The sequence below is a fragment of the Centrocercus urophasianus genome, unplaced genomic scaffold (assembly GCF_019232065.1).
Source record: "Centrocercus urophasianus isolate 14NV4802_14NV808 unplaced genomic scaffold, USGS_Curo_1.0 seq_10, whole genome shotgun sequence".
NCBI lineage: Eukaryota > Metazoa > Chordata > Aves > Galliformes > Phasianidae > Centrocercus > Centrocercus urophasianus.
The window spans coordinates 7,681,116-7,708,520 of record NW_024884142.1 but is presented as its reverse complement, the minus strand read 5'-3'; the positions used below and the strand labels follow the sequence as shown (position 1 = coordinate 7,708,520).

Genomic DNA, 27,405 nt, shown 5'->3' with positions numbered 1-27,405 from the left:
GTGTCAAACAAGCACACTGCAGCATCCTGCTCCACAGTTCAACATGTGCCCTACTCCAGAAGCAAACTTCACCGATGACTCTAGATTGCAATAAAATTTATTATTAATTGTCTCTCAAAAAGATAACACATTTTTCCATAAAATAAGCTTACACATAAGTATTAAAATACATTTAAATGCATTTTTTAAAAAAATCATTCAAATTTCAGTTCCTGCGTTGGAACTACCAATGAAACATTGTATGTTTTAAAGCGGAACAGGAACTTTTGGAGATTGCTTCTGCTGAAACTCAAACACCTTTAGGGTTTGACAAGACCATCTTCCATCCTTTGTAATATCCATGATGACCAGGTTTTATCTTGATTTGAAATTTGAAGAAGTTGCTTACCAACTTCCATAATAAGAAGATATTTAGGAGGCTGCTAGCTCCCACCTCTAGCAACAGAAAGGAACATACGGAATTGCACACTAAGTACCACCAGAATTGTTTGACCTTCTGTGTTTTTTTCCCTAGAACTGGAAGAATACCTCTTCCTTTGTCATCTCAAATCATTTGAAGAATCTTCCCATTCCTGAAATACTAACAAAAATAAAATGAGAAGAAAAAAAGGGAAAAAAAACCACATAACTGGCTTTGAGCAAAGGATAAACCCAGAGTACCTCATGAAATCAAATCTGAATTAATCCCTGATTCTACAGTTCTGTTTGACTTGAATACATGCAGAATGGCACCATTAAGATCAGTTGTTATACAATGGGTTCAAAAAAATTTCTCATTTAGCAAATGATAGTTGTTAAATAAAGAAATCATTTACTGGGGAAAATAACAATAAATAACAATAAAAAAAAAAAAGCATAACAGTAGCATAGAAGGGTGGTTGACAGTGACTTCCTCTCTACAGATTGCAAGGAATTAACTTCAGAAAGCTTGATGAAGTGAGAATCTAGTGTTATTTACTACTGTAATTACTCATTTTTCATGTCCCGAAGCAGAAAGTTTCTTCTGCATATAAATCAGTATTAATCACATATTTCACCTAGGGGATCATTTAGGACTTTCACACTGCAATCAGTTAAGCCCCAAAGCTGTGAGTAAGATCTGGTAAAGCTTTTGACCTTAGCTGGAAGAGGAGGTCCAAAGGGACACGGAAAAGGTCAGGTAATTTCATTTGAGGGATTTTTCCAACTGCTTTATCAATGAACTAATGTAGTAATGGAAGAATGATTGCTTGTTTAGTCACTAAAATCCTAAGATTTTTAAGGTAAGTTTTAAAAGACTGTAACTTCTGAGTGAGTGTTGAGCCTTGTTTTAGAAGCTGCTACCAAAAGAATACAGTATAAAATTGACGTTTCTACCCCAGTCAACCACAAACGGAGGAAATACTGGCTCTTGACTTCTGACCAGTTTATCTAGCCATAATCCCCCCTTTCAGTGGATCTTGCTATATACTCCGTATTATGAATCAATTTGCAGATTCCTATGCCTGCAGCTAAATACTGGAATGTCTCCTATTAAACCTATTTCTCTTAAACCTGGAAGTATTTAGTCATGCTGCCACTGGAAAACCGCAATATACACGCACAAAAGCATATCCATGATCAGAGACATTTACGTCTTGGCAATGAAAGGATATGAAGGGTAGTATGGAAGACTTCTGTGAGTAAATCAGCAGCAGAAGTAAGTCAATAAAGACATGCTTTCTCAGTGCAATTGATGACATAGCAATAGAAGTCATAGAAAAGCCCAGGCCACCTGATGACTTCTTTGCTGCAGTCTCCTGAGACAGCTTTATTCCAGGGATACTGAAGAGATGCATCTGAGGGAGTAGAAGGAGCACATTGGAATCATTTCCAGGCTGCTCTACCACCTTTAAACACTCACAGCCATTGAGCAAAACAGCAAGTGTTAGGCCCATCTTCAAGAAGGGCATGAAACACAGTCTGCAGAACGACAGGCCTGAATTTCCACTAACTTCAGGCCCCAGAACAGTTATGAAGGTAATCTCCCTGAGAGCAACTTCCAGACACACAAAGAAAAAGACAGCTGAAAAAACAGACCACAATCAAATTGTGTCCCATCAATCTGACTGCATTCTATCACAAAAGGCAGCAGATGCAAGCTGCCACATAGCAAACAGCACTCAGCTACACAGAAACACTTTTTCCACCACCAGGAGTAGCCAAACGTTGAAATGCATTGCACAGAGATCATGGAGAGTCTGTACTTGGAGATCTTCAAAACTTCACTCCTAAACATCATCACTTAATTGAACCTGCTTAAAAGCAAGTCAGCAGCCTGGACCAGCAGCCTTGCACAGGCCTCTGGCTTCCTAGTCTATTCTGGGTTGGATACTTCCATTCCATTTTGCACAGAAGTTTCAATCAGAGCTCAACTACTAGCAAGGTGCCTGTATGTCTTCAGAAACACCACAGATTATTTGGCTAGATGCTTCTGTTAGAAAAGCTGAAAAGAAATTTTGTGAAACAGTGCTACATCAGGAGTTGCACTGTCACAGTGTTACTGATCAGGGATGAGGGCCTGTCTGTGGAAAATCTTGGCTTGGTTTTGTTTTGTACAGCTGCCAGATCTAAGATAAGAGATGGATAAGCACAAATTGGCAATAGCAGGCAGGATCAAAGGCAGTCACCTTAAATCTGGTCTCTTACATATGTGGTGACTCATATTAAAACCATTTGCTGTTTGGATCCCAGTTAACAGGAAGATGGAAGGCAAACTAACCTAGCATACAAGAGATTCAACACAGAAGGAAGATTTTTTTTTATTTTTTTTTTCACATCTTATGGAGTAAAGGTGGAACACTGTCATGGGATGTGTCAAGAAGTTCATATCAGTCTGAGGGCTATTTGATCCAAAGGAGATAGAGGTGCAAGAACTACCAGACAGAAAAACATCCCATTCTCCCTGGGGAGTTCCGAGCTGTGTGCTACCTCCAGAGGCTGAGAGATGAGAACGGAATAGGTTTGTTTCTTTTTGTAACACTCTTCCCTAGGCATTTCTAGCAATTGGCTACTGCCTGACACAGGGTATTAAGCTAGACAGGCTCTTGATTCAATCTGGTTTCCAGCCTAGTCATTCACTGTCATGTTATTACTTTGGGCAACTGTTTCATAATTCCTACAGAAGCTGCTTCACTTCTGACAAGTAATTACAAGGAAATAAGACAGAAACTGTCCTTCAGCACCAGTGTTACACGCTCTGGACAAAAGAGGACATTTGGTGTCAAACTCAAAAATACCCAAGGAAAAGGAGAAGAGTTTCAACAAGGGACTGAGAGAAACCAGATTACAAACAGCAGGGCAGTTTACCTGCAGTTTATCTCAAATAAGAGAAAATGGAGGTTCAAACATCAGCCAGATCAAGTGCTCTTGCTATAACACAGGTTATAAGTTTAAAGAAAGGACTTAAAATCAGCCCTGCATGGAATAATGTAGTTCTTCTACAGTTTTTACAGTTCTTCTACAGTTTTTCTAATCTTAGCAATCTTAAGAATTAGACAGCTTTTCATCATTTAGCGATATTTTAAGAAAAATTGATACTATTTTAAGCTAACTTGCATCTGGGAAATGGCAAAATATACATATACAGCTACATTAAAAGCTTTCAAAAATAAAGATATAATACAATGTAGGCTGAGCATCCGAAGTTACTTCACTTCTTCCGACTGCTGACAATCCTTCCAGTAGACAGGGGTAGACACATAGTAATGCTTTGCATCTCCCTCCCTAGAAGAAACTTCATCTCTCATTCAGTGGAAACAAAACAGAACTGAGTGTATAAAATTTCTCTTTGGTTATTTAAAAACAACATTCCAGGTACATTCAATGCTCTCAGGAGTTAACTTTCTTTACAATGCAAAAACCACTCACACTGCAGTTTCTGAAATAGCATGACTGATTATCAATTTTACAGCTGGTTAAACCTCATTCTCGTTAGAAAAGGCTATTTGTTGTGGCAATACTCTAGATGGTAATTGTGAAATAAAGTGGGACGCTTAGTCTGGCATTTGCATAACAACTTCCCAGAATATTTTTCTTCCCCAGTATCCCAACCGTAGGTGCAAATCGAACAGCTGGGTGTGCTCATGTATACATCAGATCTTTTTGTTTGCATCTCTGAAAAGGAATTGTATCAAATTAGCAAAGGAAACAGCATTCTAAAAAGATTAAAAATCATAGTGCAGCTCTACTGCTAAGAATGAGAACAGCTGCAAGTTGTAACAATGTTAAATGTATTATTCAACTTCAAAAGAACAATAACGTCCTCTTTCTCTTTTTTAAGAAAAAAAATTACTAGTTGCATTTCAGTTTAGCTGCACAATGTCAGCAACCTTGAAAATCACTCTTTTCAAGTCCAACTCAAAATACAGTGATCTCTGCTAACAAAAGCAGTATTGTGAAATTGTTCAGAAATTAGCCATACTGCAGTAAATACAGTTTCTCTGCAGTAGCCATGCTCGAGTTATTGTACAATCTCTCTTCCATTCATTACGGATGAAGTGCAACAAAATGTTTGCTGTACATAAGCACATTCATCCTCCTAGCCATGAGAACTGCAGTGTGGTTCTCAGATAGCCATACAAGCCTTCATATTTGATCACTCCCAGTAATACTGTATTTTCAAGTCAGCATTCACCTTATCTTCTTTCCCTCTTTAAGTGAAGTCTTGAACTCTGACTTCCTCTACACTAATGAGGAATTAATGAGGAAGGGTATGAAGTGATACATAAATAGCATGCCTTTTTTAGTTGCAACTCACAAGAAAACACTTCAGTGCTAACATATAAATCCAGCATTATGGAAATTTGCTGTGTTGATTTCAACTATTTTTAAAAAGGTGCAATACCCCACCACGTAACTTACTTTCTAATACTTATTTCTAGATTTTGATATCACCTTGTACTCAGTACTATGCGGTTCTATATTTAAGCCATCTCTTCATTCAGAACGCCATTACTCTCAGTTAGATACCAAATTAGAACTCCTAGAAGCATTAATCCCTTATGCTGACTCATTTACCTAAAAATATAACTTCAGTTCTTCGAAAGTACATAGCTAAATTCATTATGAGCTCAAAACACTGATGTTAATCTATACCTTTCAGAAACACTTATTATAGATACTGCTTTCATCACAGTAACAGCTATTTATGAAACTGCTTGTATATAAACATGCCCTGCCATTTTGTCTGAACCTACCATGATTTTAAATCATCCTGAATAATAAACTGACCGTGAAGTGCCTGTTCAAAAACTGAGCATGAACCAACTGCATTTGTATAACATCAGCAAAGTGAAACTCTTTCCCTGAAGGATAAACAAAGAAAATTTCAGGGAGCTAAAAATACTGCAATCATCAGATTTGGAGATATTTCAGACTCAAAACATTAATATTCACAAATACTGATGCAAATTTGGCTTGAAAACTGTGTATCATTTTTTCAGACAAAGGAGCAGGGAGAACAAAAATCCAAAGACAAGTTTCTACAGTGCATCATGGTACTGATAATGAAGGTTTAAGCTAAAATGTGGAGAAAAACAAAACAGGTCAGTTTTAGGTGATGCAATATGGGCAAGAAAGGGGGTCAACTGTTAAGAAGTTGAAAAAAATGGAAAAGGATTACATTGCAAAATATCGAAGATCGTTTCAAAGACATTTTCAAAGGGATTTTAAACACTGTTATTACTTAGACTTGGGCAAAAAGAAGAATGGACCAGATAAAATTACTGTGGTTTCTTCAACCTGAACTGCTTAATTCAAATTACAGACTAATGTTTCTGCACTGATTTTAAATTCTGCTATCTACTGAAGTTTGTGACGAGATGTAGTTAGATTTTAGTTCTGTTTTCTTTAAATGTCAGCAAATGAATTAAGTGGATATTCACCTCTTTACCACTGACCCATACTAGGGAAGAAACTGAAGGCATCTTCTGCTGCGAGGACAGCCCTGGTTTATGAATGATGCATGATCTACAACAAACAAGCCCGTGGAATCTTCCCCAGTGAAAACACCCAAAGCAGAGACTTCAATGCTGGCCACAGTGCACAGCTGTATTTGATGCCCACACCTCCGTTTCAGATCAATACCAACTACAGAATCACACCCCAAAGAATCCAGTCCTGCCTTCTTACTGCACTGCAAATGAAAATGTGGATGATCTCAACAGCTCTTATTTGCACTTTCCATTATAAACCAAAACACAGACAGACCTCCGCCTGCTTAGATCATGTGCACAACCATGCAAAGTTCACAGCACAAATTATTTCTCCTCCCCCTTACTAATCTTCAGTCCACCCACGTCACAAGTTATTCCCCTTCAATGGCCCAATCTGCATAATCTGTATAAGATCAGAAAAACGAAACAAAACAAAACAGGAGGACAGTATACACTGTGAACATGATGGGCAAATGACCTCAAGAACAAGAAACAGTTTGCCAGGTACCATAAATCAAAATAGCCAAATACGTACCAGTGGTCATCCACTAGCAGAAAAGCATCTACCTATGCCATTAAAGCACAAGTAGTTGAGTAGCATCATTTTCTGTTATGTCACCTCCTTATTCCCATTTTTAGAAGAGTTTCTGCAATTCAGGTATGAGAAAAAAGAAAACACCCATGCCCTTAGAAACATTTAGAAACACTGTCCTTATTTGAACTGTCCTATGTCTGTATTATTATAAAAACATTCGTTAAAAGTATAAAGTGCTGTATAGAGTAAGAGTACATTAAGTAAAACATCATAGCATAGCACATTTTTATGATCACAGGATCATAGCATGGTTGGGTTGGAAAGGACCTCACAGCCCACCCACCCAACCCCTGCCATGGGCTGGCTGCTCCCAGCAGCTCAGGCTGCCCAGGGCCCATCCAACCTAGCACTGAGTGCTTGTGGGGATAGAGCACTCACGGGTTCTCTAGGCAGCCCACAGCAGTGCTTTATCACCCTCTGAGTGAAGAATTTCTTCTTAACATCTAAACCTAAATCTCCCCTCTTTCTTTTATTTTAAAACTGTTCCCTCTCCAATCTGATCTAGTGAGAGACGTCCTCGCCCCTGGCAGGGGTGATTCTTAAGGTTCCTTCCAGCCCACCTCATTCTGTGATCATTCAGAAATTTCACAAGTAAAAAAGCTAATCCCCTTGCTATGCAGTACATCTGTTGATGAAATTCTACATAATCTTAGCTGGCATTCAAACACACGATTCAAAACTAATACGCCAAGCATCCAATGCCCAAACACACCCTTAAAAGTGCTCTATTGCTTCTGGTAAAACCTCTCGGTAAAGCCAATGGTCACTCACACATTCACCAGCCAAGGGTACACAGGAGTGCATTCCATGACACCAGCAAGGAAGCATAAGCAGAGGGAGCTGTGTCAGTCCCAGGCAAGGTGTGTTACCATCAGCAGCCACAGCTGTCCTGCCCTGGTCCTGCTCCTCCAGGCTTGCAGCTCCAGGCAGGAGCACGGCTTTCCATCCCTTCCCTCAGCCAAGCTCAATGCTGAATCTGCCAGAGCTGGGATTGGCTGGGCGCTGAGCTGCTAGGATCTACAGTTCCCTGCCCATACCAAAAAGCCTTCCCTTCCAGTATTCGCCAGCTTCTCCTTTTCATGTCAGAGCAACATGCAACATGCCTGTCAGAAAACTGCAAAGGAGAAGAAAACAAAAATCCCCACGCTGATAGACAACAGTTTCCCAAATTTGGAGACCATCTTTTGCTTACATCTTAAAGCAAATGCTGCCTCCAGAGCATGAGCCTTACTTTTCTTCCTCATACAGAATTCCATCCTAGTTGAATAAATAAATAACCTTCTTCGCAAAAATGCAGTTTACCAGAAATCAGGGTTGTTTGCAAGGACATGCTGCTTTATATATCAACTTGACATTTACTGTTAACAGGAATGTTAATAAAGATACAGACTCACCCACTTCAGATGGAGAAATATTTTAATTATGTAACTTCTTACTAGCAGTTTTACAGATTGTGTGAAAAACAGGAATTTTTACCATTACAGTGAATTCGCACACATAAACTTTATATTCAGAGCATGATTTCATATGTGCTGAACTCTGACAGATCAGAGTTTTCAATGGAAAAAATGAAGTTACACTGTGACAAAGGAAATGAGGACACTACACAAAATCACTTCCTGACTATGTAATTATGCCACACAGTAATTTAGTGTATTGTTCTAACTAGCCACCAACTCAGTAAAAGAATCCCCCCCTTCTGAACACTGCCCACTGGCACCCCACGTTCCTACATCCTTCCCTGGACAAAGAGGGATTGAATGCAAATGTTCAAGTAGGACAAGCATGAAGAGCAACCGATCTGTAATGCTGAGATTCTCTGGGCAGATTGGAGGATCACTGTCCCCACAAACCCAGAGGTAAGCTCTGTTGTCCAGGAGCTTCAAAGCCAGATGAGTGCTTCTGCAGCTTCCCCTTGCAAACTGAGCTGCACCAAGTGCTTAAGCTACAGGAATAAGTGTGAAAACAGGCAAATTATTTAACAAAGACACGCTATTGTATACCTCATCTCCAACATTCTCCCTTGCTGTGGCTCTATCTCAGCTTGATTTCCAGAGAAAATTCATTCTCTCAAAGCTAACTTTGCATTGTTTCTATAATTTGCCATTAAGTGATCTTAATATGAGACACCAGACCATAGCCATATGTCTTCTTCAAAGTTACCATGCATTTACGCCGACAGCAAATTGTCAGGTTTTTATACTCCATCTTATTTACAGTCCAGATTGCCATATTTTTTCCTAAACCTAAACTGGAGACTATCCCAAGGAAAGGAAGTAAAGCTTTCAAGAAACAATTTTAGGAAATCTCTTTACATTACAACACTTTGGTGTTTTTTTCCTCGCCATAGATGCTCATACAGACCCACAGAGAACGCCAGGTGTTTGCCACTAAAGTTAGTACCTTATTTAGAGTCCAGATTACTCACTGAAAACTTTCCTCTTTGCAATCTACCCAGCAGAATACAACAGTCAAACCGATTTTGTGGTGAGACAGCAGCACTCCAACAACTTGGCAAAAGCAAAGAAATTCTGAAATATTACTATTAATCCCCATTTAGAAAGAGGCCCAGAGGGTCTGTCACACTGAATGATACTGCTGTCTCAGCATTTTCTTTGAAAGTATTACAGCTACCACGCAGTTCTTGTTGAGCAGCAGCTTTACTGCAAGCATTTCACTTCCATGCACCTCAAAGAACTCCTGAATGAAACACACTGCACAGTGAAATTCACCAGAAGTACCCAACTTCACTGAAAAATTCTGTCAGCCAATTAGCAAATGTTTGATAGAAATGTTATTTAAGAGCACTTCAAAAATGTGACCAGGGAGCAAAAGAGGTTCTGTCTGGCACCAACTCCCAAAGAGAGGACATCCCTGAATAAACCATTCAGGTTTTAGAACACCAACATTGACAGAGTGCCTGGGTGGCCATATAATGTTGCAGCTTTACATTCTTCGTATATATGTTCCATAATTTCTTGGAATGCAGCTCATGTTTTGAAACAGAAGTCTTTCCAACCTTCATGTTTTATCTGCATGATGTCATTCCATCTCTTTAACCAGATACAGTCTTTGGCCAATTAAGCCATTTCATTAAAAACATTATGTAAATGAGAACATTAATACAAGCTCTCCACTGTTATGCATGCCTTCCTGAACATAATAGTGTCCCATTAGGAACAACCTAAGAGAACTATAAATATCAATCTATACATTCTACCCCTACATCACCTTCTTCCACACCTCAAAATACTTGGCTTACACAAATAAATCACGCAGTTAATGTGAGCAGATGGGACAGAATATACGGAAATCATTTCAAAACACAAGGTTTAAAAAATAAACTTGCAACGTGATCAAACATACGATAGCTTATTAAAACTGTTCAAATGGAATTCTGCTAGCATTCAAAAATGCAAAAAAGTCCCAAAGTTGTAGTAAATAAACCTAGCTCTTGTAAACACATGCAGTTATTTGCTACATCTTTTAACAGAGCCTGAAGGTCTTCCACGAATAACAAAATGTGAAACTGCTGAAATCATAAAATATGTTGGCAATTGCTTTATTTTGGCTCACTGGAAAAAAAAAAAAAAAAAAAAAAAGATAAAATTAATGGTTTGGGGGAGTTGTTCTGAGATGGAATTTTAGCAAGCAACTTCTGCTTTTCCTTAGAACCAATCAGTTCTGGTAATTTTCACAGAAAGTATTCATCAGTATCTGCCATTCTAATATTTATGCTGCACCAAGGACAACTACAGAAGATCCTTTTGAAGCCTATTTCCTCATTTGCCCCATCCCACAGAGAACAGCTACTGTAATCTCGGTGCTGTCAAGCAACATTTCAGTAAGAAGTGCAGACATTGGAAGCTGAAGTCTGTGTTGTGGTTAAGTGATACACGATATCCACAGCAGTCCAGATGGATGTTTCCGGCACTTACTACGCCCGACTCCTCAAAAGAAACTACCAAGGCAGGTTAACATCATCATATCCTTCCAAAGCTGTTATGTTGCACGCATCTAACAACGAACAAATCAATTACAGCAACTGGCAGTAATTTTCAGGGCTGCAGATTAACCAGTTAAGCAGCATATGTTTCCATACAGCGATAACCTATTCCAGGTTTCAGGATGAGGTTCCAGGACAGTCTAAACCAGTCTCTGTCCCCCAGCACAAAAATCCCCACCCCTCCTTTGACTCGGTAGCGATGCCTTTCTCATCCTGAGCAAGCCAGTTTAGGAAGCTCAACTGGACAGGTCTTAAGTCTTCATTTTTGGCCATGTAGCTCCTTAAAGCTGCTCAGTGTAGGAAACAAAAACAGCAGAAAGAACAGCAACAACAGGTTGGGGGAGGGGGAGGAGGGCAAACACACACAAAAAAACAACCTTGTTAACTTGTTTCTTTTATTTTGTCAATAGGATTTCTATTGAAAAAATAGACGTCTCTAGAAGTGCTTGTTTCTGCTTATACTAATCAGTCTGTTTTAAGTAAATACTTCTGTAGCTATGTTAGAAAAACATGCTGAAAGCATACTATCAATGGCTGTTATTTTACCTACAAAAATGTTTTGCATCTTGTTGGCTACAGTTCACATCTGAGTGGACTGATACATGTATTTAGAACAAAACATATTCTGTTCTACAAATAAACAAATAAAAATGTTCTCCAATACGTACACTCTATTTCCCAACTCAAAAAAAAAAGTGAATATTTCTGTAATTAAACATAAAGCTGTTTAAACATGAACGCAGTACTTCCTTTTGCTTAGGGGGCAGAAAGGTTAGAGAACAAAAAAGAGAAAGGTAATTCTTAAGAAAATCATATGTGCAAGGGTCACTCTGCTGTAACCACACACAGCTCTATCAATAAACACATATTTTGGGAAAAGTGTCATCACAAACTGCTGTGATTTAAATGCTTCATTTTAAATTGATCCATTCTCTATTTAGAAAAGGTAAGATCACTTCACCTCTTTAAATACACTTTCTTTCCCAACTTATTTAAGACAATGCTCATGACCTCCCAAATAAAAGTGCTGTCTGGATTCATATTGAGTAGATTGAGCTATTTATCCAGGTTTTCATGTACATACACCTTACAAAAACCTGAACACTTTCCTTCCTCAACTTCCTATGCCATCCTGCAGATAAGCCCAGGTTATTCACTCATTTTACATCTTGGCTGTAGTACTTGGATGTAATTGGATGTAGTACTGCCATCCAATTTTGTGGACATTAAGACTTCCCAGAGCCCAGTTCTGCTGTACAAAGTAGGGCAGCACTCCTTGGCAGCTAGACAAGCTGTCTCAGGCTTGCCTTTGGCTCCTGGCTTCAACTTCGAAGGCTCTAACCTCAGCATTCCTTAAGAAACAACGTGTGCAGGAACTGCACCTTCCAATATCAAACCAATGGAATCTTCCACCTTAAGATCATGGTTTATAACTGCATTCCTCCTCAGCGAAGAGGCTCTCTGCAACTTGTCCAAAACTAGGGAATGAAATTCCACCCAAATGAAGGATGACAGAAAAGCTCACCAACTTCTCAAGCGCAAGATGCATTTCCTTGTCAGCTGCTTATTTTCTACAAGGCCTTTAAGCATCACAGTGAAGAAGCATAGCAGCACAAGAGAAAAGAGAATAGAGTTCCCCAAATTCTAGAGATGAAGGGGGCTGACAGCAGCAATGAAGGCAGTCAGCCTTGCCTGTCTGAAACCAACTGCACCCGTTCACTTCTCAGGAGCTCAGCCTTGATTAAGTGCATTCATCCAACAATATTTGAATTTCATTGCCAAAACCCTCCCCCACACTAAGGTTAGCAGTTACCACAACTACTTATAAAATAAGTGGTAAAATATATTATGTACCTCATGCTGTTGCCCTGGTAGAACATTATTTGATCAGAAAATGCTGCCTAATTAGTATTTGTACCATTTAATCTGCGCAGGCACCAAACAGCTGCAGAGACTGCTTCGTGCCACTGGAACATGATGCATGTAGCCGAGGTTTACACTGGTGGAGCAATGGTAACACAGCACTAGGAACAACTTCCAAATAAGCACTGGCAGATAGGACTTCAAATTAATCACACTGGCATTTCGTATGTTGACAGATTCTACTATTTACAGTCATTTTCAGAAGAAAAGGAGAGCCAACATGAATCGTTAAAACAAGCTTGCTTACACACTCAATTTTCCTGTTTTCCAAAACAGGACGAAACAATAGATTAAGCAATGGTCTATAATACAGAAAGCAAAGTAAAGTTACTTGAGCTTAAGCACGGGCAAGTACTGATAGGAATTAGCCTTTTTCTTCCACGCAAGACTTGCTTTATAAGTTCCTTAAATATACACCTTTCAATTTTCAACTATTTTCTCTGCATGAAGACTAGTAAGGCAGTGTACTTCTACGCCAAATGCAAGAGCTCATTTCTCGTTTATACTAACTCACTTATGTTCCACATTTGTGTCATCATGGTTAACTCCTAAATAAATTTCTTTTAGAAGGAAATATTTTGAAACGCTGTTTTTTCCTGGGCCTCAACAGTCACATAGCTAAAAAGCAGATTCCGAGTTGTAAACATTTTCTGTAACTCTGAAAGAAACTTGACTATTTACACAGCAATACAGATAGCTTTCTTCTTATCACTATGCTTCCTCAGCATTTGTAGGTGCTTTCCATCAGGGCCTGTAGGCTTCTAAATATCCAGGTTACTCAAATATTCCCTGACCTGCTCTTTTTCCACAAAAGATGCATCTTCCTTGCTCCAGCTTTTTTGGGGCCCTTTTCCCCCCAGGGCATTATCCTCCAGGACTCTGCCAAGCAAACCCCTGAAGAGGCCAAAGTCTGCTCTTCTGAAGTCCAGGGAGCTGGCTGCACACTGGCTGCTGCTCTAAGGATCCTGAATTCCACTGGTGCCCAGGGTCAGGACAAGAGGTACCGGGCACAACCTGGAGCATAGGAGGATCCCTCTGAGCACCAGAAGCTCTTCTGTGCAGTGAGGTGATGGAGCACAAGCAGCCCAAAGCTGTAGGGTCTCCTCCTTGGAGCTGTCTGGAAGCCCCCAGACGTGGTGCTGGGCGCTCTGCTCTGGGTGTGCCTGCTGGAGCAAGGCTGGGCTCACTGCACCCGGAGGGCCCTATCAACCCTAACCACTCTGTGATTCATTACCTATACTGGGAAAAGACACCAAGATAATGGCTTACAACCCAAAAAACTAGGCTGCATACTTTGCTTAATAAAAAGAACAGTATCTGTAACTTAACTGTTTGAGGAAAGGTAGTAGTAGACATTTTTTGTTTGCTTTTGACAAAAAAAAATAAAAAAATAAAAAAAAATCAGGACTGTTTTTTTAGACATTACAGTTTTAGTTACAGTCAATTCTGCCAGGACTAAATGGGAAAATGACTCAGGTTGGTTTTAATCAAGATTAGTTATTAAGCTTGATTCACAACACACTAACACGAGCATTTATATCACTATAAACGTGGTGCCCACAGCGGCAGGTGGAGCTACTTCTACTCATAATAAAAGTGTCTGTGGGACTCCATTAAGCATCAAGTTTCTTTTCTTTTCTTTTCTTTTTTTAATATATCCATACAAAAAAGGGAAAAAGACAAAGATCAAAAAGTTTGAGATAGCTCTGCATTCCCATACTTAACATTCTACCTCTTCAGACTTTAACATTTTCTAATACCAAAGCCTGCTTCGCTTCTCAACAATTTCATCCATTCATTTAGAAACATTTTCAAATATATTTTTGTTAAGTATAAGATATAAAATCTTGATTTTATCACTAACAATTGAAGCCCTTAAATAAATTATTATTCTTTTTTAAAGAATGTTTAAGATCCAGATTATTACAAAATCAGCCCCCCAGAAAACCTTAATTATTTCAATTTATAGAGATCATAATATCTATTCCTCTTCTAAACATAATACTAGTAAGGCAGAAAAGACAAGCTGGTTCCATTAACAATTTCTGCATATACACACCATTGAGAACACGTGTCTGCACTCTGCTGTGGATGTGTGACCTACTTCCCAAGGGATTTTTTGATGCCACACAGCCAGCCAGCTTTTTGAAAGATGTACAGTGCATTTAGCACAGTCACAGGTTCTGCCTTAGATCACACCAAGGACTCTTGTGCTCACCATTTTCAAAATAATAAGTCATGTTGTCATATCTTTCTTCAGAGTATGAGATTCTTATTACAGACTACCTAAAAGTAACTAGGCTGGTTACTCATAACTACCTTGTTTACCTTCATACTGCAGACCAGTCATCTGACCCAAGGACTGCACTGTCCTATTTAATAAGATCGTGTCTGAAGCGTCACCTCTTTCTGCTTCTGGAAGTCATTCAAAAACAGATAAAGTATCCTACAGCATTTTAAGTACTTTCCCAAGTACTCATGGATCTTAAAGGGTTGACTACAGAACATATCTGAAAAGACAGGAAGGCATTCAGAAGGACTTTGTTCATGGCTGATCGAGACCTCCACAAAGGAACTGACATCCTCAGGAGCTTTGGTCTCAGTTGAACAATGAAGTGAGCTGTAGCTTCACAATGTAGGTGTATTTCTCAGCCTTGTAGAGATAAAAGACTCCTAGGTACTATAAATCTTAAGCCAGGTACAAGTTCCTTCTTCTGCAACACAATGGCTTTCAAGTTTCAAGTGGTACCATCTCCATACATTTGGGCAACAAAATGTTGTCTTAATCATCATGTCATTCAACAAAAGATATGCATGTCTAGGTTTAATGAGACAGTTAAATTACAATTCTACCAGGATTTATTTACTTACTGCTATTAAAGAATATCAGCAGAGAATATGGTAACTAAAAGGAATTCCAAAACGAAAGAATACTTTTTAGTTTGCCTAGCTTGTGTTTACTGCAATGACATCAGTTGCCACCTGTGCAAATTTGTCTGAACACAAAAAAATCAAGAAAGCATAAGTATGAAACAAAAACATGGCACCAAATCCAGGGCTATGTGAATATCCTAAAGTTCTTGGAAAAACAAAGTCAAGCAAAAAAAATCCATTTCAATTTTACTGTGGGTCCATAAGAGGAAAATACTTTTCCCCACAGATAACCCAGTGTTTCCCAAAATTTCCTCAAGACTTGGCAGTAAACATTTCAACCAATGAACAGAAGTCAAGAGAGCTTGGACTACCCAGCTTGGAGAAGAGGAAGCTCAAAGCTATCCCATTAATGTCCATAAATATCTGAAGGGAAGGCACAAAATGATGGAGCCACACTCCATTGAGAGCTGTCCAGTGCCAAGACAGGTAATGGACACAACCTGCAAAATGGAGTTATCCCTGGAGATCTTCAAAAGCCAAGGCAATGTGCTCTGGGTATCCCTGCTTTTGCAGGGAGTTGGACCACACAGCCTCCAGAGTTCCCTGCCAATCTCACTCAGTCTACGACCCTGTAATTTTTGATAAGCAAATATATTTCTCCTTTCTCATAGACCTGGCCAGATTCATTCCCATAAAAGCAAGCTGAATCAGTTGCTTCCTCACAGAATCAATTTTTTTTTTTTTTTTTTTTAAACTTTTACAGGAGAAACTCCTGTGCATCAGGGGCCCAAGGGTGAGAAGAGGTATATGCTCTGACTAATCTTTGAGCAGGAGAAGAACATTTACATATCTCTTGAAAGAGTGTTATGACACAGATCCGATACGGTACACACCTTGTATAGAGCACAGAACCACAACCTAATGAGAAGCAGCACAGACACATTCAGTGGGGAGCCATCCTACATCATGCAGAGAAGTACTAAAGTGGTGTTCAAATCTGGCAAAGTAAAATCCTTCCATCAACAAAAACAGCTTGTCAGCTTTACCACACATCATTTAAGGAAGAGTCTGACCTGATCGTTTTAGGCCATTCCAGAAAAAACTGTGTCCTCTGACTGCTGCTCATTCCTTCATGGAAAATCTGCAAGTATGCATCCCACCATCCAAAAAAATTCAAACATTAAATAACTTAATTGGTTACAGAAAAAGGCCAAGGCTAGTATTTTCAGAAAGTGAATAAGACAAGATAGTCAGAATTCCATTACTTTACATATAAAGGCCTCCTGCCTCACTACCTGCTGAGCAGTAGCACTAAATGTCACCAGAACACTAATTAGCCTGTTCAGTCACACTGTATCCAATACAGTAATTAAGTCAAAACCAGCAAAATAATCAGTTTATGCTTAAAATAAATCCTGACAGTACTGATGCTGAGTAACGTATTTCAAGACTCCATCTGCAGCAGAAAAACAAGAGCAGTATCTGGGCAGATGCAAGTTGAGAGTTCACTATGGACAAAGCCAGACCACGCCAGCTACAGCATGGCAGGACTTCACATCATCTGGTTTACTCCCAGAGATGCAGACTTACAGACGTTAGAAGTATTTTACTTCCATGACTATTCTGGATGCAACAAAACTCAAAGGAAAAAAAAGAAGCAATCATCTTCTCCTGATCCGTATACAGTTTCAGCATCACTGACCCTAGGATATTCCAATGTCGAGCATGTTTGTTTCTCTTTTCCCCTCTTCTTTGTAATTTTAGAGGACAACTTTCCCAATACTGGTAAGATTTCACATGTGAAAAAATAAACCAAGTCATTATGATGGTAAAATATATTTATATATAAAAATATAAAAATATTATATATATATATATATATATCTGAGGCACTATGATTCAGTGAAACGAACTGCAGTATAAATCTGAGGTAGCTTTTTTTTTTTATTTATTTTTTATTTATTTATTTTTATTTTTTTAAATAACGTCATATTTTACAGAATTTGTTTCAAAATTTCCATTCTGTGGTTTTAACACTAAGTTCTGGTAAAGATGCTATCTGACAGATAGAGAGAGAGGACAGTTGATGCCTCAGGCACTTGAGATACACTGCAAGGCAGCCATGTGAAAAAATACTGGTAATGCTGAAAACGAAGAGCAATGAAATAGTTTATTGTGACACCTAAACTGCCTTTCTTTGGAGGCAATCCTGAAAATTGATAAAATGAGTCACACCTCAAACTGCTACCGTTTCAGTCTTCCACAGTTGAACAGCTTCCCACCACACTACACCTGTTGAGATATTTTCTTCATAATCTTAACAGAAATTATCCTCAAAGCAGAAAATGAGCTGGATTTCTACACCTATGAATACAACGGTGGCAAATCCTTCTACAGAAAGGCAGCTTATATTAGTATATTTATTACTACTTATATATTTATCTTTTCCTCTTTCAAGGTGAAACTGATCCTGAACCAGAACAAACACTGTGCACGCAGAACAGTTTTCCTGCTACTACATTTGGTTTTTGCACCACAGCTCTGAGAGCTGGAGCTCTGCTGCTCCCTGCCCTGTCTGACACACGGTGATGCCTGCAGAGTTGAGGCAAGGCCTTCAATTCTGAGGATATGAACATCCATAGGGATGGAGATTAAGGAAAATAAAAATGTAGTTAAATTAAATAGACTTATATTTCACATAACAGAAGTAATTTATTTATAGAAATACTGAACTTAACAGAAGCAATGAAAAGAACAAGACAAAACAAAACAAAAACTTGGTTTGGTAATAGGAATGCATTTTTATCTTGATAAACACAGGTCTTTTTTTAGCTTACCCTATCAGATCCATAGCTTAGTTCAGCTGCTTACAAGACCAGCATGGATGCAACTCTACAGAAAATTGCTCTGTACCCCCACAGAAAACACTAAACATGGAATAATGTTTAAATTAGCAGCAGTAGCTGCAACATAAGAATAAACTGTCAGTATCTCCTTGGCACATGAGTAATTCAAGTAGTTGTCTTCAGTTACTTTCATATGAAAGAATTAAAAAAAAAAAAACAAAACTGAAACAATAAAGGCAGAGAAGAAGTATAACTTACAGTCCAGACATACACATCCTAAAGTGTTCATTTAGTCAGATAGGTCAAGAATTAAACATTATAACTTAATGACTGAATGGGCCAACTTCTACTGCTGGATGAAGAGATGCTGAAATGTTCACTAATTGGAACAGACCATGTGGTCTGTACAGTATCCAGAATCCAATATGGTATTTTTGTACTTTTTTATTGCTCTTCTCCATTTTCTTGCACTATTAGAGGGAATAACTCTTCCTAGGGAGAACTTAATAGTTATTCTTTCACAAAGATCAAAAAACTGCAAAACAACAACAACAACAACATAACCTTCAGAAGACAAGCATAGCCATACAATTGTGTAAAAAGGGGCAGAATCAAAGTTAAGCAATTCAACAGTATCTTATATCTACTTACTACTGCTTGTTCCATGTATCTTTAGCTGCACAGTTAGAAGTCTACTACAACGTAAGCTCCCTGCGTTCCAGAGTGCTAAAAGATTTAAAAATAAAAACTTGTGTTCTATACCTGCAAGAAATGACAGTGCTCCTCACCCTCATCTTGCACTCATCTTAATCAGCACTAAACTGAAAACGGAGATCAGAACAAACCAGTTTCAGTAACCACAGGGAAAACCAGTTTAAAACTAGTTTCTGCATGAAATGGAACATTTTCATAGCATAGGCAAGCCAAACTGATGGCGTACCCCTCAACCAAAAGCTATGCCACCTCAATTTTTTTAGAGAATGATCTCTTTGAAGATATGTACATACATACTGGAGTGAACTTACTGATAAAGTATTCTTCACTTGGGACAAAAGAAAAACAGGCTCAATGGAGTTGTACAACAGCAGCAAACACAAGCAGACTAAGTTTCCCAAGTTCACAACTCATAGTAAAAAGTAATTTCCAGGAAATATGCATAGGTATTTCTTAGAAAGAAAAAGGTCCCACTCAAGGTTAAACCCCTGTTGTTGAGACAGCAATAGTCGATTTGCAGTCAACAACTAAGTATAGACTTTGGACGACTATATATAGAATTAGTGATAAATGAGGACAAAGGAAATAAGATTTATCATATATGATAACTGCGATTTTAGTTAAACTTTAAATACCATTCAGAAGAAGTGTGGAAGTTGACCATTTTCTTCTTCTAATTACTTATTTATTTGATAATTGTCACAGTCAACACTACTTGCTTAGAGATTAAAGGAAATAAAAAGCATATTTGGTAAAGATTAGCTTGTCTTCATTGCGGTTGCAAACCTTATTTCATGTCTGTACGTGACCTCTTCATTTCCTCCTGAAGAAAGGCATTAAAAAAATTCTACATTTGAATGAATCACTCAAATTTTATCCTGTTTAATGCAGGACCTTGTTATCCTCTACTTTATATACAGAGTAGAAGTCAGTACCGATGATTTAGAACAGTCAAGAAATATAAAGCAACTGCTTTGTTATTCGAGCTCTCAAGATTCAGGATTTAACTGCCTGACATAAAATGTCCTCATCGCCACCCTCTTTACATCACAGCCTAGAGAGTGGGACAGGAAGGAAACTGATGAGGTTTAACGAGAGCAAGTGTCCAAGAATCCTGTACCCGGGGGGAATAATCACACACATCAGTACAGGTCAGGGGCTGACCTGCTGGAGAGGAGCTCCGCAGAGAAGGACCTGGGTGTCCTGCTAGACAACAGGTTGGCCATGAGCCAGCAGTGTGCCCCAGTGTCAAGAAGGCCAATGGTATCCTGGGGTGCATTAAAAAGAGCGTGGCCAGCAGGTCGAGAGAGGTGATCCTCCCTTCTACTCTGCCCTGCTGAGGCTACATTTAGAATACCAGTTCTAGTTCTGGCCTCCCCAGTTCAAAAGAGACAGGGATCTCCTAGGAGTCCAGTGAAGGGCCATAAAGATGATAAGGAGCCTTGAGAAACCTACTGTAGGGAACTTGCTTAATCAGGGAGTTGGACTCAGTGATCTTTTGCGGCACCTTCCAACCCCTGCAGTTCTGTGATCACTTGAGTCCATTCTAACCATTCAATTCTTCTTCAGTGCAGGTTAAAAGAAAAAAAATATATATATTTTTTAAAAAAAAGCTTGTCGTAAAATTGGAAATAGAGAAACATTTGTCTGATGATATGCAGTGCCAACACCAGAGTACAAAGCCTCCCGCACTCTGCCCTTGTTTTTACATCTGTCTGCACCACCTGATCTGACCAACGCTGCCCTACTAATGATATGACTGTGGCAATAAAGAGCAGAGGCTGCACAGCAACATCAAAACCCAACCATCCTAGTTTGGACACTGAGATATAACATACACAATTGGTGACCATCTGTGAAGGATTTGACTTAAGCAGGCTGTTCTACAAAAAGTTAATGAAAGATAGAAATAATGAAGTACTCGTAGGTGGTAACCAGATTGTTTTTCTTCTCACATCTACCACCTTCCTGATGCCACCATAACTGAGGCAAAGACTGAACAGAAGGGCAAGGAGATGAGAAAACCTACATCCATCCCTCGATGCAAAAGAGAACAGTTTAACACCATGATATTTCATGTAAGAAAAACAAGCCCACTCTCTCAGTAGCAGTAACCATAGCAGAGGAAGAGAAAAATGAAGAAAAAGCAAAGCCCACACCAGGTAATCAGCTGTTATTGATTGGAACTATCTAACTTAATGGAATCTGGACAAAATTCACATAACCACAATATTGTAAACACTGCCAAACCGCTAGTGAATGTGTAGAGGTTCAAGTGATCATCTTAAGCACAGCGCCTTAGGATTCTGGTAGCAGGTAATTCATACACTGTGCTCATGTAAGGACACACAGTGACACTTCATCTGCTCTAAAAAGAGGGGACAGCACCATGAGGCTGGATTGCTCCTGGCCGTAGGTGAGAGACAATGGAGTTTCACTACTGCATTACACGCAGAAGGTTGGACTTGGGAGCTAAGCACTACATTCACTGCATTCTGTTTACATAGCAAAAGGCTCATTAAAGTAAGTTTATTGCTAACAAAGGCTGCCAAAATAAACAGAGTATTCTTGTTCTTAGCCAACATGATGTATCAAGAGATAAATATTTTAAATTAATCTGCAACTGGAATCATTTGGTGCTTTTCAGTTTCAAACAATCTGAGAGCAAATTCAGCACCCTCCTATAAAACCTACAACAAGGTTAAAAAAAAAAAAAAAAAAAGCATGTATATAAGCATATGTATAAAAAGACCCATACAAGTTCTTCCCTCTATTCTTCCATTACAGAAAACTCTACTACCACGTTTCAATCCTCTTCATCTTCACAATCCAGGGACAGTTCTTTTGTGGCAGAAACACAATACTAGGTAATTTTGGTAGATCAAACATTGGCAAGAAGTCATCAATTGATGGCCATAGAGATTGTGTCCTGTGGCAGTACTGAAAAATAATAATCTAGTAATGCAATCCATATCAAAAGCTGCCAAACAAATAAATGCTTTGGTATCGCTTTGCCATTAGCTGAAACCTGAAATTGTACTTAACAAAACAGTTTTTAATCAGCATTGGCACACAATCCCCAATGGACACTGAGGCTACCATTACTGGGAAAAGTGATTTGGTTTTTTTTTTTTTTTTTTTCTATCACATGTAAGGCAGAAAAGAACTGTGCTAATTGAATATCTGAAGGATACTAATGACTGTGTATCCAATCAATACAGGTAAAATATCTGGAGCACAAATGCTCTTAGTTCATGCACACTGGATCTATGCACCCTATGTATGGCATTAAAAGCCCTGAAGCTGAGCAAAGCCATTTTTTTTTCCTGTTTCTTAAATTAAGTGAAAAGCTTTAATTCTGGCGTGAATAACACAGGATATAAGAACACCTAGATGTGTGAGAAAATAGAACTGTCTTTCTCCAGTTAACTATATTGCTAAATATAAATCTATCACACAGGGACAATTAACAAAAGGCAATTTTAAAGCTCATGTTTTTAATTTTACAGTTGATGTTCTGAAATTACAGATTAGAAATAGAACATTTCCATTAAGAGTCAAAAGCTAAGAAAGAAGTAAAAGGATAAGAACTAAACAAGAAAGCAAAGATTTCTTCAAGAACAAAGGATCATTTGGTCTCTCCATCAGTTTCTAGGCAATACATTTCAGACCAGACCCTGCTATGTTTTCAGCTCTTTCTTGTGCTCCATGGTTCAAAGTAACACAGCAGATTGTTCTTGCTCATTCAAAATCACATGGCAATAAACTTAGGAAAGTGAGACAACTTTCACATTAGCTCTGAAACACTCTGAAGGCTCATAAGGCTCAAACACTGCAAATGAGCGTCAGCCACCAACTCCAGATGACTCTGCATAAAGGGAGCTCAGCTGAGTGATCTGCTAAGTTCACACTTGGTATCTATCCAGGTGATGAGATTCTACAGAGGATCTGTAGAGAGAACAGGAGTCACAGCTGCATCCGCAATGCATTTTTCATTAGGAGCAAAATTCAACAGTCGTAATGGCAAGGATAAATTTTGCTGATCATGAATAGAAATTCATGTCCAAACTAGCCTAAATACACAGTTTACCCACCAGCTGAGTAACAAACAGCCTCTATTTTTTCCTCCCAGTTTCAAGGCACATACACTCCATGTCGCTTGAGCACACTATTGCTGATGGTCCCCCCACATCTCAGCATTCCACAACCACACTGTGCTCACTGCAACGCTGCACTGCCTGCTTTGCAGCCTAAGAATTGCTTCTCCCAGAGGCTCACACCTCCTCAGCTGCGGCAAAGATATTCAACACTTTACCTCTGCTGCGAAACATCAAGGCAGAAGCCTAAGGCTGAAACACTGGGGCTTGTATGTTTCCTTCTCTAACCAAAAGCCTTCCATCTGCACAAAGCCAGCTGCAGGGAGGAGGACAATGAGATTCATCAGAGCAGTTTGGCACCACCCTAAAAATTCTAGAGCTGAGTTCAATGTGTGCAGGACCCGCATGGTTATACAAGGCAAGGAATGGGAAATCTGGATGAGTTTTGCATGGCCTATACTGACCTGTCTACTCGTGGTTTAGAGCACTGTAAAAGTTGAGCTAATGCTTCCAACCGCACCCTTATAAAACATGCATTTGATACTACATAAATCAACTCAGTTAATAGTGCAGATAGCACATATATGCAAAAGAATAAAGCAGGACATGTACTTGAGAGCTGCTAAGCTCTTCTTAAACATAGCTGTCAACTCTGAATTATTCAGCAGGAATGTATTTATACAAGAGTTTCTTATGGATCACACGAAGTCACATACCATTTAGCCCAACCACCAAGTTGTAGATGCAGCAGGTAAAAAATGTCACTTTGTGACATGAACAGATGACACAAACTGACAGAGGAGTAAATTAGAATACAGTATTTCTGAAAACTGATCTGCTCAACCTAATTCTAACATGTTTTAGTAGTGACTGACACAATGTTACAAGAGCAGAAAGAGCAAGACTGTACCACTGACAGGTGCAATATAGGAAGTCATCTATCTCAGCATAGGCCACCGAACTCAGGCTTTCATTAAGTTATAATGAGAAGAAGAATGTTCAGATGTCAAAACTAGGCTGCAGAAAACACTGTCCTCTGCGGCTGCCTTTGCTCGAGTCTGCATAGAAAGGTGTATGCAGCTCTCACGCTGCCGTTTTCATTTGCAACCCCTCATCAGACCAAAACCAGGAAAAACCCATCAAGTGCAGCTCAGACTTTGCATACGAGCCATGCTAACAAGTATTAAGTTCTCTATGGCTACTTTTACATTTCACAGTAAAAAAGACTGCGACAGGCAAGCAGTGCATTTCAATGTGCATATTTGATAAATTCTACCTTCACACTTCACTACCTGAACAAACCCAGCCAAGAGTATCCACCTCTTAATGCCTCTGAATTGAGGCCACGTGACTCTTCCAAAGGTATATTTTAATCAAATAAATGGTTATGTTCATAAAGGCAGAAATAGGAAGTGCTGAGGCATACAATATAGCAATGGGCATGCACAAATGTCTAACTGAGCCTCACGGGGCTGAAGGGAAATGATTGCTGTATTTGGCCTCCGAGTTCCTCCTGTTAAGAAACAGACAGATGTGGTGAGGAAGGTGCACGTCCTCACCCACAGCCACCACACACATCAGCTCTGGATAGGCAGTAAAGCTGACATCTAGGGAAGGACAGCTTATTACCCCCTCCCCCTTTGTCACTTCCCTCAAATTTGCTTCACGTGTGGTAATTTAACAGCTATTTCTTTGCTTCCTACAGCTTCCCAAAAATAAAACACGCACACAAAACACAGAATAGCAGCTGTTGATGACTTTCTACAGTGTAAGGAAATGAATTCCATTTTGAATTCCATTCCACATTTTTAGTTTTGGCTATGTTATTTTTGGAGAATGAAACAGTAGCGTTCCAGTCAGTCTTTTTGAGACCTTTTCCCTGGCTCTTGGTTTCTGTAGCTGTATTTCCACTTTTAAATGAAAACACATTTCCTCTTACGATAATTTACACTGAAAGTGAGAAGCGAGCTGCTTACCAAACAAGTAAGTGTTGCAATTCAAATGATGTTTTTATACTAGGATTGCAATAGTCAGCCTAACTAAATGCCCATACAAAATTAACGTCACACAGCATAAAGCAACAATACCAAAGCCTCAGAGGCTTTTACAGGAAACCCACTACAAATTTCATAAATCATTTAAAAAAAAAAAAAAAAAAAGCTGAAGTAATTCCTTATGTCATACACAGGCATGAAAAACAGAAAACAACAAAACTCGATTCACTAATGTTACATCTTCCCCACAGTTAATTATTTAAGCCATACTCGCAGAGGGAAATGCAGGGAAAAAAAGTGATTAACTCTGCAACAAAAATTGCATATGTACAATCCAGTTAGTGCTCTTCTATGGATTACTGATTTCTCCAGTGTATTACATGAACTGGTCTACACTATAAGCCTACAAAACCTCAAAAAAAAAGCGCTAAGCAGCCCAGTCTCAATTTCACAATTAGAATCTCTCTTCAGAAACATTAGCAGCTTTTCGTGTGTCTGATCTACAGCAGGGGAGGTAAGAGAATGAAAGAAACGCTCTGTTGAATATAAAAGCAGAGTGTGAAGAAGTCTGCTGGGGTTAAGTAATTAACCTGATGCATTTTTCAGAGAGACTGTACTATTTTTAACTGCTCTTTTTTGGCAACAGGTCAAAGTTTTCCTAGCAAAATACCAAAGTGAAAACGCTGGGAGCAAAGCCCAGAGGCAGCTCTTTGCTTTGGCCTAAGCTGAAACTTATCTGACTCCAATTAGATAGGTAGCACTGCTTCCCACTCCCCTTCATTGAGTGCTACGGTTTGTGGGCCTCATTATGCCTCTGAACGTCTACGAGAGAAATAGCACAGCACTAAAGCCTTGAGAAGAGCATTTTTCAGATTCTATAGGAAATTCCTATACTCTTCACACAGCACAGACATCTATACAGTTCAGACAGTTCCTGTATTCTTGGCCAAACAGAACTGAGTCATTTACAAGGAAAAAAAAAGAAAAAAAGAAAGAAAAAAAAAAAAGAAGGAAAAGGACTCAGTGTGTGTCTTAAGCAAATCCTGCCTGGAAGGGCTGGGATCTGCCCTCCCTTTTCTGTTCCTCCTCACTGGGACACACTGGAAATCTCTCAGTAGAGTGGAAATATTGGGTCTGGTGACCCAGAAGTTCAGTTTAAATAATAATAACCATTCCCTCTCACCACCTTTCCACGGTTCAGATGTTTAAAACGGGGAAACAGAACTCCTTCCCACTCCTTCCTGAGGGCATGGATTTCTTGGTAAAGGAAATTGTATTTCATACACACACACACAGAAAAATGCTACGTGAAATAAGAGACAGACGAAATCAATTTGTCCCAATGGAAAACGAACGTGACCCCGTAGGATCCATCCCCGAGCTACATTTCTCCCTGAGGCGTGTCCCCTTCCTGCGTTACCCCTGCAGCACGCAGAGCCCTCGCTCCCACCACAGGCCGTTTCCCGGCGGGCTCCAGCTCCGGGCACCGCACACACAAAGCCGGCAATCACCCGGCCGCGCTCAGCGCGTTCGGGAGGCGCGAAGCCGCGGGGCAGAGGTGATGCCGGAGGAGCGGAGCCCTCCCCGCCTCACCGGGCGTCGAGACGCGTTTCTCCCCCGGTCCCAAACAAACCCCGCTCCCCCCCGCGGGGCCCCACGACGGAGGCAGGACTGTGCCCTCGGCCCGGCCGCTCCCTGCCCGGGGTTTCGGCCGGCCGAAGGCGCGAAGAGCGGCCGCCCCCCGCCCGGGAAGGAGCCTTCGCCCTCCCCTGCAGGATGCGAAGCGCTTCCCTTCCTTCCTCCCGGCCGAGCCGAGGGGCCGCGCCGCCTTTGTTAGCTCGCCGCCCGCCGCCGCCCCTCACCAGCAGGCTCTCCACGTTGACGGGGGAGCGCGGATCGCGGATCATAGACTCCAGCTTCCTCTGGCGGCCCTCGAGCATCCCCGCCGCCGCCGAGTCCGGAGCCTGCGGCGCGAGGGGAGCCGCCGACATCTTCCCCGCCTGCAGCTGCTGGCTCATCCTCCGGGGGAGGGCCGCCTCCCCTCGCCGCCGGGGAGGAGGAGGAGGAGGAGGAGGAGACTGAGCGGGGTCGCCCCGCGGCCGGGGCCTAACGCGGCGGCGAGGCCGGGCCTGGGCGTGCGGGCGGGAGCCGAGGGCAGCGCTCCGCAGTGGGGCCGCACCGCGGCCGCCCGGGCATGAAGGGCGCTGGGAAGCGGCCGCTGTTCCTCCCGGCGGTGGGGAAGGGGAAAGGCAGCGCTTCCCGCCGCGCCCCCGCCTCTCCTGCCCGCTCGGGGCGTCCCCTCGGCGGGACCCGGCTCACCGCCCGCCGGCCGCCGCCCGCCGGACCATCGCGCCCGCGGGCGGGGAGGGAAAGTGGGAGAGGAGCAGCAGCCGCCGCGTTCC

The 27,405-nt window shown here is 40.5% G+C and overlaps 1 protein-coding gene across 2 annotated transcripts in view; it reads right to left on the bottom strand.

The window, feature by feature from the left end:
* The window catches only part of ROCK2 (Rho associated coiled-coil containing protein kinase 2), a 97,575-nt gene extending 70,546 nt beyond the window's left edge, over positions 1-27,029 (bottom strand). The window contains exon 1 of one of the 2 annotated variants that reach the window (XR_006170295.1): positions 26,866-27,025. Coding sequence is in view for 1 of the 2 variants with exons in the window: in XM_042826919.1 (XP_042682853.1) it covers positions 26,866-27,021 (156 nt within the window). In the remaining variant the exon portion in view is untranslated. Of the gene's footprint in view, positions 1-26,865 lie in introns of both variants that reach the window. The other variant, XM_042826919.1, reaches the window with a different exon arrangement.
* Between the last annotated feature and the right edge of the window lie 376 nt (positions 27,030-27,405).